At 33.8% G+C, this 12,847-nt stretch overlaps 1 protein-coding gene across 1 annotated transcript in view; it reads right to left on the bottom strand.

The window, feature by feature from the left end:
• Lnpep (leucyl and cystinyl aminopeptidase) overlaps nt 1-12,847 on the bottom strand; it is an 89,975-nt gene that overhangs the window by 20,518 nt on the left and 56,610 nt on the right. The window contains exons 9-11 of the mRNA XM_026385915.2: nt 8,406-8,537; nt 6,143-6,303; nt 5,839-5,927 (exon numbers count right to left, since the gene is read on the bottom strand). Of these exons, the coding sequence (XP_026241700.2) occupies nt 5,839-5,927; nt 6,143-6,303; nt 8,406-8,537 (382 nt within the window). The remainder of the gene's footprint in view (nt 1-5,838; nt 5,928-6,142; nt 6,304-8,405; nt 8,538-12,847) is intronic.

Below are 12,847 nucleotides of genomic sequence, written 5' to 3'. Positions count from 1 at the left end.
AAGATATATGTATGAATTTTAAAAATCCTTAAAATTACTAAACAAGAATGTCCCTTAAAGTTGGCAACAAGGATATGGTTTCAACATAATAGGGGTATGCTTTTAAGCATCTTGACGTTTACTATTTATTAGTATATAAGCCCCATGGGCTTACTATTTTGTTCCCTGCTAATCTATCAATCCCTAGAACAGTGTATCTAGCAGATGTTCAAAAACATCTTTGAAGTAATGAAAGAGTTAATAAAGATTATATCATGGCAAACAGTTTCTTATCATATGTAAATAAAGTTTGTAGATATTTGTGATATAATTTTTCCATTTTAAAGTAATCAATACTTTGAATTTTTTTTTAATTACAAGAGAAAGGAGAGAGAAGAAAAGTAATCTAAATTCAGATAATGATAGCATTTTGGAGTGCATTGCCTGTCAAGCTTTTTCCCATGTATGCTTTAACTGAACTACAATTTCATATAGTGGATTTATATGCATTTATATTTATGCTGCTTTTCACCTATCAGATCATCCCTCCATTTTCCATTGTTCTCATATGCACTGTTCAGAAGTGCATATGAAGATTCATAACATTCCACTTTAAGACCTACCACAGTTTAAACAATCTTCTATTTTGAAACATACAGACTTTAAATTTTTTCATCATCTAACTCTTTAGTGAATTATTTTTGTATATAAAAATGCTTGAGAATCCTTGTAAACTCAAGGATTATTTATTAGTATCTGAAGCTTTAGGGTTTGTCAACTTCAAAAGCACGAATTATTTAAGTTTATCAGATTCATTTAATATCTTTATTAACCCGATTCTATGAAAAAAGACATTCTGATCAAGTCTTAACAGGACATATCCGTTAATTAAAAAACTCCATACTCATTTCTGTTGTATTGCTGATATAGCAGCAGGTGGGAAAGATCAATTAGATTAAATCAGTTTATTTCTTTTCCAGGGCAGAATGCACTTCTAAGGAGTATTTGTAATGGCAACAGCAGCTGCTCCAAGTTGAAATCATTTTTAATAAACCTATGACTAATAAAGTTAACTTTATCATGAGATAATCTAAAAAATATCAACATTCTCCAGATACCAAACAATCTCCTATAAAGCTTTTTCCAAGAGAAGACCTTGGGAGGAAGGGCTACAGAGCCCCAAATCTCCATTGCCCAAAAAAAGGGAGACAAAGATTGGCAATAGTTCTACTGGATGGACACAAAAATTATGAAATATTGAGTATCTTGGCTGATAAGCAACCTGCCCTGTTGTAAACCTAGCCAATTCCAGATGGTAGAAAGGAGGAACCCAGCTGGGAGTGTATTTGAAATTATTACTGTCATCAAGTTGACAGAACATAAACAATGCAGCCAATAGTATAGAGAGCTATCATTTAAAGCATCAACAAACTAGTCCCTTTTGGGTCTTCTGAATGATCTAGAATGGAGGACCTTAAAACCACAGGTATCAAAAGTAACAGCTCTGCATACAAGGAAGGGCAACTACATCCTGCAGTTCAAATATGGATGAGGCTATTCTCATATGTTTTTAATTTATTATAATCATTAACAGATTAACAGTCCAAATTTCACAGTCCATTGAGTAACTCAGATGGAAGAAACCCAGATGAAGTAATCTGTGATTTTTTAAAAAAGCCATTTTTTTAATAAACTATGAAAATCAACTACTGTTTTACAGAGAAACATTAAAGCACTGAAACAGTAAACATATTTTACTACAAATAGTTACAAAATTTCATATCTGATTTGCTTATAGAGGCTAGCATAACACATGCAGTTGAACTACATCCCCTCTTGTTAATATATTCTTTAATACATCTTCCTTTCTCTTATTTTATTAGGAAAATGGTAAGAGCAGAGAATGGCACATGATGAATAACTTCATTATACTCCTTTCTTTTTTTTTTTTTTTTGGCATCGGGGCATGGGGTAGATTTACTGGGGATTGAACCCAGAGGTGTTTAACCACTGAGCCATATTGCCAGCCTTTTTTGTTTTATTTTGAGACAGGGTCTCACTAAACTGCTTAGGTCCTTGCTAAATTGATGAGGCAGGCTTTGTATATGAGATACTCTTGCTTCAGCCTCCCAAGCTATTGAGATTATAGGTGTGCGCCACCATGCCTAGTCATTATATTCCTTTTCTTCTCTTTTTCCAAGTGTCTTTCCATACATCACATGTCTTTTAGTTTCACAAAAATATTTCTGGAACAATGATACACTTTCAGAAATGTGAATGTTTCTAGTTAGATTTAAAATAAATATCTCCTATAGTTAAAGAGGTTACATTTGAATAAGATGTGGATAAAAGAAGGAAAGGGAGGGGGAAAAAAGTGGAGAAAGAAACATTGGTTTAGTGTAATTTCTTTGACATGTAGCCTTGAAAAATGGTCACATTTAGGTATTCTTATGCACACAAATAACTGTCTAAAATTCATACATATGGGGAAAATTGACAAAGACATTGACCAAATATAAACTCCTATATATGACTGAACTAACTCACAAGCAACCTTGGAAATAGAATATCAGATAATATACTATAGATTTAAGAAATCAAAATAATAAGCTATAGTCAAGTCTTATAGCAGAGGCCTGAAGCCACCCTCTCTGAATAGGAAAAAAAAATGAAAATTCAAATAAAGTAAGTGTAATTCTCAGTGGGAGTATAGAAATCAAGGAAATTCAACTGCCCTCAGCATCAAACATTTTTTGTAAGAACAAAATATTTTCAATGTGGGTTCTCAAAACCTGACTGGCAGAAATTAGAGCAGCAGCAGCAGCAGCAAGGGAAATAAGCAGTTGAGAAGAGGAAGTAATAGTCATATATGGGTCATATATAGGCCAAGTTCTGTCTCTAGATTAAACCAACTATATTACATGGCATTTTGTATATTCCCCTTAAAGAATTTGAGATTATTTTCAAATAAAGGACAATAAAATATTTCATCATATTTTGAATATGTTTTCTATATTTTTATAGTTACATCTGAAATTGAGTCATCTCATTACAGACCAACATTTATTCATTCGATAAATTTTTATTTGTCTACTGAGTGCTAAGTTTATAAGAGTGACTCATACAGCCATGATCCTTACCCTCAATGGGGGTATATATCAAACACAGGAATAGACATTAAGTGAAACAGTACTTGTAGAACAAGTGGAGAAGTAAAGGATGTTATTAAAAAACACAAACAGGACAACTACCATGTCTTGGGGCAAGGGAGGTCCTCCCAGAGCAAGCAATGGCTGAGTTAAGATCTAAATAAAAGGAGATCCAGGAAGTAAAGAGGCAAGGTTACTTCTCAAGAAAAGTAAATAGCACATGCAAAGACCCAGAGATGAAAGGCAGTATGACGTGTTTTAAGTTGTTGAAAGAATTTTTGACCAGCAAAAGAACAGCTGGGGTGGTGGCTCAGTGGTAGAGCGCCTGCCTAGCATGTATGAGGCACTGGGTTCAATTCTCAGCACTGCATATAAATAAATAAGAATAAAGAAGAGAACATCCATTAAAGGCTAAGAAAGAGAAATCTAAAGCAGGAAAATGTGAGCTAATCTATGCAGTATGAATTTCAAAGAGTTAAACAAGCTCACATGTAAACTGACCTAAAATAAATAGACAAAAAGATATTTCTTATTGACCAATTATTTCTAATACCATCAAAATTTTAATAAAATATCAGGAGGTTTGCTAAGTTTATCCTTATACGTTTATTTTAAATGTTGCAGCCATGTTTTGGCTGTGATGCTGGATAAAGGAAAAAAATTCATTTACTCTCTCTGTGGTCAGAGTGTCTTTCCAAGTATCACTTAAAGTTTATAGTTTTGTTTTACACCAGAGAAGGCAGCATTTTTTAAATCTTCTAGCCACACTAGATTAATCAAAATAGGGTGACATCACCAACTGTTCCTAGAGTTTAAACTGTTGTTGTTATTATAGTAACACTTCATTGCAGTTTTGTAATAAAACTGGCACATTCATATATTTCAAGTGGCATTCAACTGTTATCCCACAGAAGAAAAACAATGTAGTTACATGTATTGAATTACAAGTGGTGACACAGTCTTCATTTTTGAGAAGAATTCCTAATAAGTTTATATAATGGAAAAAACTTAAAGAGGCAAAAATTTTATTGGGGAATTTATTTTAAAAAAGGAAAAGTGATGAATCAGATGTTTAATAAGGGAAGGCTATGTCAATTATTGTATATATCTTTTTTTTAAGAAGGCATATGTACATAATGATTTCAACCAAGTGAAAAACTTATTTTAAAAATGACTAGAAATGCCAGGTGTGGTGGCACATGCCTTGTAATCCCAGCAGCTTGGGAGGCTGAGGCAGGAGGATATGAGTTCAAAGTCAGCCTCAGCAAAAGGGAGGCACTAAGCAACTCAGTGAAACCCTATCTCTAAATACAAAATAGGGTGGGGATGTGGCCAAGTGAACCTGAGTTCAATCCCCAGTACCAAAAAAAAAAAAAAAAAAAGGAAAGAATCATGATAATAGTTATGATAGGATAACATTTGTTCTTCATTTCCTCAGTTTTTTGTGATACGGATACACTATGCTTAAAAGTTTACATTTTGAAAAAGAACAGCAATGATAACAGCTTGCTTTTTTATAGTACATAATTCTTGCCAGGCAATATCATCATAACCCTATAAAGTAAGTATAATTACTATCTTTATTCTATAGTCAAAGGATTGAGATTTTAGAGAGGTTACGTGATTCAATTAAAATCACACATGTAATAAATGATAGAGTCAAGTAGTGAACCAGACAATGTGGCTACAAAAAGCCATCTCCTTCATCCTAAGTACATTTGCTTCTGAAATACATGGACTTGAATACCACATCCAAATTCAAAGAAGCTTTCCCTTTTTCATAAATTAAAAACATCATTACTGATTTCTACAGAACCCTTTTAGGATGGAAATTTTTAGGATACATGGTGTAGTTTATCACATTGGTTGTTAACAGATGGGCAGAAAACACATTTCAATTGCTTTTAATAGACTGCTTTGCTTGTAGGTCAACATGTACAAATTGAGCATTCCTTATCTGAAAAGCCTGGGACCAGAAATGTTTTATATTTGGAGTTTTGGCAGGGGTCAGTTGTTTGTTTTTTGGACTATTTGCCTAAATTTTATTGGGTGAGCATCCCTAATTCAGAAATCTGAAATGATTCAAAATCTGAAACATTTTGAATGTCACGTTAAATTAAAAGTTTTAAATTTTGGAACCTATATCACATTCACATTTCATTATCTCCCTTCTCCTTGCTATGATAGTTTCCTGCTCCATTTTCTACTTGCAAAAAAGGTATGCTACATCTGCACTACATATTATAATAATTATTTGCTCTAAATCTAGGTCATGAATCAGGCTTTATTATATTATATATATGAATCATCTAGGATTCTTGTTAAAATGCAATTGCTATATTCCTTCCCTAGACAGTAGATAGTAGATAACACTTTAATAAACTACTCTGTTTTTATTACTTCTTATTTTGTAAATGTGAAATATTTATCCAGGAAATAAAAATAAAACATTTGCTATTTCTTGTCAAGACTGCCAGCACATTCCCTGTGACTTTTTGTACCTTATTTCTTATAATTAAAGACCAATTCTGTGTGAACGTGAACATAGAATCAATCTCATTTTAATCACATCTTGGATATATGACTCATAAAATAAGTTGGCAGGGTATATGCACTGGAAAGTGTAATGTCTGATTTAATCTTTGGTCAGATTTTTTAAATTATGCTATTAGCAATTTCTTTTTTAGGAAGGTATTAGTTATATTCAAACCTGATTTCTTGTCCAGTAGTGATACTGATCGATATTTTGAATAATTTCTTCCATCAGTGACATAGGATATTGGAATATGCCACAGGTAACTGTAAAAAGAAGATATTGTAAGATTATATCTCTTCCCAATATTTCACTTAGTTAACACATGACTTCTTGGTTTGGGGGTAGAAAGGAGAAATTTAACCTATTCCCAGAGAAGGATAATCGTATTAACTTTCATTAGAATGTATGATCACAAAACATTTAAATATACTTCATTTGAGGGTACAAAAGACACAACACAGAAATGAAGAGTATATACCTTGTATCTAAAGGCTGAATTTCAGGCTTCGTATTTAAAAAGAATCTCTCTTGCTGTATGAAAAGTTTTGTTCCTTTCCTTTTAACAGTCACTAAAGGAAACCCTTTCTGCAGGGTCCATGTTTTCATCATTTTCTTTACATCTAGTGTTTTGTTTGTAACCTACAAAAAAAGAATAAGGTATTTTTACTTAAAGATAAAAAATTAGTTAAAATTTTTAGTTTTATTTGTACCCTTCTCTTGTTCCCAAGCACATTCTATCAAGACAATATTTAATTTTAATGTAAAAAAGAAGCATTAACACTGCATTGAGTTTACACATCTAATTTAGGTACACAAGCAAGTTCTAAAAGAAAAGAACCTGGAACAGAACTGACTGAAAACTGAGGGAGTGAGAGAGGCACTGTGTCAAAAAACAGCATGAACTAACAGGGTTCATTAAGATAAAAAAATTCCTAAATTCCTTAAAATTAAAATTCCTAAGAAAGTAGAAGTGCTCTTTTAGGTTACAATGCTAACATTTAGAAGATATGACTAATGATATGTATTCTAGAATGGAAAAAATTGCTGTTCAATTCTTGAATCAACTAAGGCTAGATTTTCTTCATTCTCCTATGCTCTGGTTTGTGTTAGCCAGGGAGCAGCAGCAGGAAAAGCAGTTGGTTCTCTTGACTAAGTCTCCTTAGAGAATATTGGTAAACTTTTTTGATGGTCACACATATAGTCTTTCCCAGAAAACACAAGAACTTATCTGAAAAATGTAGAATCTATTGTCAGATGTTTGCCGATCTCTAATGCCACTATCCCTATGACTGGCATCAATGTTTAGGAAGCAATTTTTGAACAATTGTCTCTTTAAAGGGTTGAATTTATGATTAAAATTATTTTTCTAGATTACATCTAGATTTGGATTGCTAGCAACTAAGTCACATGCAGATAAATTCATGTTATGCTACTATGCAAACCTTACCTCAATCACCATAAGCCTATTTAAAGCACAAAAGGATAAAGTGATTCTTCCCAAATTCATTGTGATATTACTCTTATATTTCTAGTGGCTCTGGCCTCCTTATTTATGAACCAGAGGGTGGTAAGGAAAGCAACATGCTTTGGAGTGTTTGAAGCAATACTGAAGTGAAGAGCCCAATGCATAATTTGATGTGGATGCTGGAAAAAGCTGAGTATAATGTTATGGACCAGGTTGGGATGGGACTACACTATGGTCCAAAAGTTGGAGTCAGTGAGGAAGACAGAAATATTTTCTAAATCCCAAGAGATAAGATAATGGTTATAAAGTAAAAAACATGGTTTTCAACTGAAATGCTACTATATGATTATAGAATTTGAAATCAAGTGTTAGGTAATAAGAACTGAAACCTTTCAAAAAGAATTCAGAGTAGGGAAGGAATATCTTTTGAGCAAAAACTTAACAGCTAGAAAATACCAGAATTCACATTAGGTAGCAGCAGAAAAAGCATATGGAAAGGAGCCAAAACAAGGGCTCTTAATCCAACATTCATAAAATTTTGAAAATGTGCAATGATTTATGGTTTTCTTAGGAAATATGGCCAGAAATTTCATGCAATATTTCAGAGCATGAAGAACCACTGATCTAGATCAGAGTCAAAAATTAAAATGCTTGTCAATGTTGTGCAGTCAACATACACTCATGCAGCAGGCTAGGTTCACGACTGCTTTAATGCATAACATCTACCTAACTACACTGTATATTAGAATATTTGTAGGTAACAAAATCCAAAGGGTTAAACAATCCTAGGGCAGCATACAGTTTGTGGAAGTTAGCCTGTGACATATCATCTACTTAGAGGAATGTGGACTCAAAAGACAAAGAGATTACAGGGGACAATACAGAATGGTGAATGGGAGATTAAAAAAAGAAAAAGAAAAAAAAACTAGGAAAAGAGATTTTTTAAAAAATCAAATAACAAAGATACAGTAATATCCTTTAAAATGGGATAATTTCCCTTTTCCTAACAAAGTAGGAATGGAGAATAAAGTATGGAAACCCACCCTTTTTTTTCAACAATTAAGCACAGCACTTTCATTTCATGACTTTAAATTCAGTACTGTATTCACAAATATTTTTATGCCAATTGTATAACTGATATACCATAGCCCTCTCTCTTAAATAATTATAAAATACTTTGCAACCACAGACTTATTTGCTTATGTGATAAAAATATAAACAGAAGAGCTCCTACTGTAAGAAGACAGAATTTAAATAAATTATCTGGGTCACTCACCTCATTAAAACTATCCCAGAGATCATCACTTTGAATAGATGCATAGCTATGATTATGCAGGTAAAGAATGATAGCATGTTGAAATACATCTTCACTAAGATAAGTTTTCAGCATCAATAAGAGGGAAGCTCCCTATTTTCAAAAACAAACAAAAAAGCGAGGAAAAAGGAAGAAAACAATAGAATATTATAGGCAATAGAACCAAAAATCTAATATTCAAAACATTCTGAAAATGTACTTTTACATGTTCAATGTAGTTATACTATCTCATAGCTAGATGTGGATTATGTTCAAATGTCTTCAACTTATTTTAAGGAATTTGAAAAAGAATTAATGGAGTTACATATTCATGTGTACTATTTTTTCCATGAGCCATTCTATGTGGTCTATCAGCACACTTACTGTTTCAGTATTAGTGTTGAAATGCTCAGTTTTCATATTTTAATAGAAGAGCATGCTCAATTTTATGTGGCATCCCTATGTTCATCCCCAATTCTTGAAGTGCCAGCTCCATTTGTGAGCATATACTGCTATAGACACAATGAATCAGCAGAATTCCCAAAAGCCTGTCTTCTAGGTAGTGTATTACTTTCTAATTTTAGTATGCCATGTTGCTGAAGTAGCCAGAATCTCTCTTCTTCCTACAGAGTCACTTCAAATATGTACAGAGCAGCAAGCATACACTGATAATTCATAACCAGCCATGCAACTATTAAGACCACACTATATTCACTCATGCACACGTCATCATTCTGGCTCCACCTCCTCTGTAAAGCCTTTCCTTATTTGAAATAGTAATCATTTCTGTCCATCTTCAATAGCAATTTATATTACTTTCTGCATTGGTTATATATTTATTTCCTCTTTTAAGCTGCACACCAGTTGGGGGAATAATTTAAAAAAACTCAACTATAGTAATTAAAACAGAACCTCAATGCCCAGTAATAGGCACTAATATTTTTTGAATGACTTTCACTTCTGATAAAAATATAACAGTATTAATTCATTAAGATTATCAGTACAGGGGCTGGGGCTGTAACTCAGTGGTAGAGTGCTTGCCTAGCATGTGTGAGACACTGGGTTCAATCCTTAGCACCACATAAAAATAAACAAAAATAAATGCAATGCTGTCCATCAGCAAATAGAAGATAAAATAAAAGATTATCAGTACATAGAAATTTAATGCCCTACATTTTATACCTATTATTTTTTCTATAAATTTAAGTACTCATTCTTGTTCCAAAACAATTCCCCTTTTGTCCTATATCACCACCTTTCCTCTCTGTACTGTAGCATTACCATTAACAAAATAAAAACTATTTAGCATTCCTACAAATTTTAAAAATCCCCACCTTTCCTTAACTTCACGCTCTTTCCAGTTATCACTGCATTTCATGCCCCTTCTCTTTTTATAGTAAGACTCTTCAAAAATGTGGTCTGCATTTTCTTTTGAGCCCTCTGCTAGCTGTCACTTCACTGGCAGTGCTCTTATCAAGGTCACTATTAAACTCTCTGGTACCAAACCAAAGTCCATTCTCAGACTCACTTATCAACCCACTGGCAGTATTCCTTGAAAGTCTTTATGCACTTGGCCTTGTGATTTCACTCTTGACTTTCTCCCTATTCCCTGGCATCATACTTAGTCTACTTTGCTGGATCCTTATCATCCCAGTGAGTAAATTTTGGTGTATATCCTGGCATTTTCTCTTTAAATCTCTTTTCTTCTCTACCTAATTTGCTTCTTAGTTGATCTTCTCAACTTCAGGGGTTTTAAATGACTCTGTAATTCACATATATACAACCATATTTCCTCTCTGAATCCCAGACTCATCAAACAGCCAGTTTGGTCCATTTGTATATCTAAGGTGCATCTCATACTGAAAAACTAAACTATTTTTTTTCCTTCTTTCACCAGTTCTACTCCTCCTGTGGTCTTCTCCACTTTAGCAAATGGCAAATACATTTTTTTCCAGCTGTTTGGATAAAAACCTTGTTTTTAACTCTTCTCTTATATTCCACATCTAATCCATTAGCAAATTCTACTGGATCAACTTGTACAAATATTTCAAGTCCAACCATATCTCATCACCTTCACTACTGCCACCTTAGTCCTACAACAACAACTTCCTAACTAGTGCTCCTGATTCCATGTGCTATTGAAGACTAGAACAATCTTTTACAAATAAAATCTATCATGATTTTTCCTGGATCCTTTTATTTCACTTAGAATAAAACCAAGATTCTTGCCATGGCCTCCTTTTAGACTCTACAATGATCTGATCTCTTATAATTCTTCTGATTTCACTTCTACTTTCCTTTCCTCTTCCTCTACTCCAGATATATTGGCTCCTTGCAGGTGCTTGAACATGGAAAGCAATCTCTCATCTCAAGCTGTATGGGACTCCCCAAGACCAGTCCCAGGTTTGATGATGCACTAGGAGGACTCAGAAAACAAAGCTGACAGTCGTACTCATGCTATAATTTATTACAGTAAAAGGTTACAAAGTAAAATCAGCTAAAAGAAAAGTTGCATGGGATAAAGTCAAGAGAAAACTAGGTTCAAACCTTCAGGAGTCCTCTCCCAGGACAATCATACAGGATATATTTATTCCCTCCAGCAAGACAGGATAACATATGTAAAATATTTTCTACCAGGAATGCTCATTAGTGACTCAGAACCCAAGATACTATCTGTAGAGGTGTCCTCTACCTGGCATATATCAAAATTCCAGACTCAAGGAAAGGCAAGAATGTTTAGCATAAACAACATTGTTGGTACAACTGAGGGCACATGGAATGATAAAAACTTTTTCAAAATCCAGATTCCCAGATGCCAGCCAAGGGCCAGTCTTGCAAGCAGATTTTTCAAAAGATAGCAGTCTCATTCCTGCAACATTAACTCTTCTTTGTACACAAACTCTATACATTGTTTACTTCTGCTTGATACATTCTTCCCCTCAAAATTCCTCAAATAGTATACAAATACCACCTCTCAAGTGGTTTTCCCCAATTGTGGTATATAGACCAACATTTGCTTTGTTACTCTCATTTCCTTACATGTTTTATTTCTGGTATCATAACACCTGTTTATTCATTCATCTGTATAGTGTCTGTCTCGATCTTTGACCCCTGAAATGGAAGCTTCACAGAAGCTAGTCTAGCTTGTTTCCTGTGGTATCCCCAGAACCCAGAACAATAGCTGGTGTAAGGTTGGTACTTGTAAAACTTGCTGCATGAATGAATCCTCATAAGATACCTCCATTAGTACCTGGGTTTGATGATTATAAGAACAAACAGAACATGTTTGTCAAACACATTCCCTACTGTCATTTACTTTTTTTTACACAAAATATTGATAATTACTCAGTTTCCTGCTTTTCTCAATGATGGGAGATATTTGCCAGATTTTCATTCTGAAACAAGTAGTTACCATATCAATAGAGGTTAAATATGCTGTGGAAACAACATGACCAGGAGATAATGAATTCTGGATTTGGAAGGAAGGTACTGGAGGCAGACAGAGCTCTGTCAATACATCCTAAAATAAGTGCTCTGTTTAAGTTCTATATTAAAGGCAGTATGTTCTATACAACAACAGAACCACAAGTTTAAAATTTTTCCTTATTGAAAGTTCCAGAATAGGTTTTAAAAATTACTGCAGTAGGGCTGGGGATATAGCTCAGCTGGTAAAGTACTTGTCTCGCCTGCACAAGGCCCTGGGTTCAATCCCCAGCATCACACACACACACACACACACACACACACACACACACACACACACACATATCACTGCAGTAGCTCTAACTGAAATACAGTAATTTCCCCTATCCACAAGGGATACTTTCTAAGACCCACAGAGGATACCTGAAACAGTAGATAGTACCAAACCTTGGGTATACTATGCCTTTTCCAATATATACATAACTATGATAAAGTTTAAATTATAAATTAGGCCTAGTAAGAGATTATCAGCAATAAAAACTAATAATAAAATGAACAATTAGGATAATGATAATATACTGTCAATAAAACTTATGTGAATGTAATCTGTCAAAATGTCTTATTTTACAGATCTTAGCAACTTCAGCACATAATTTGTTTTCTTTCTATATTAAGTTAAGAAGGTTCGTCTTTTCACTCAAAGGAAGCACTATGGTGTCTGTTTTGTACATGTGAATTGCCAGCACCACAACTCTTGTGCATGGGGCCACTATAAAGTAAAATAACGGTTACTTGAACACAAACACTGTGATACTGTGTAGGTGATCTGATAACTAAGATGGGTATTATGTTACTAACAGGTAGCATACATAGTGTGAACACTCTGAACAAATGGATGATTCACACCAGGACAGCATGAGATTTTATCACATTACTCAGAATGGTGTGCAGTTTACAACTGACAAATTGTTTATTTCTGGAATTTTCCTTTTAATGTTTTT

Source organism: Urocitellus parryii, chromosome 1, assembly GCF_045843805.1.
Source record: "Urocitellus parryii isolate mUroPar1 chromosome 1, mUroPar1.hap1, whole genome shotgun sequence".
NCBI lineage: Eukaryota > Metazoa > Chordata > Mammalia > Rodentia > Sciuridae > Urocitellus > Urocitellus parryii.
Note: the sequence above shows the minus strand (reverse complement) of the source record. Positions and strands in the feature narration are given on the sequence as shown.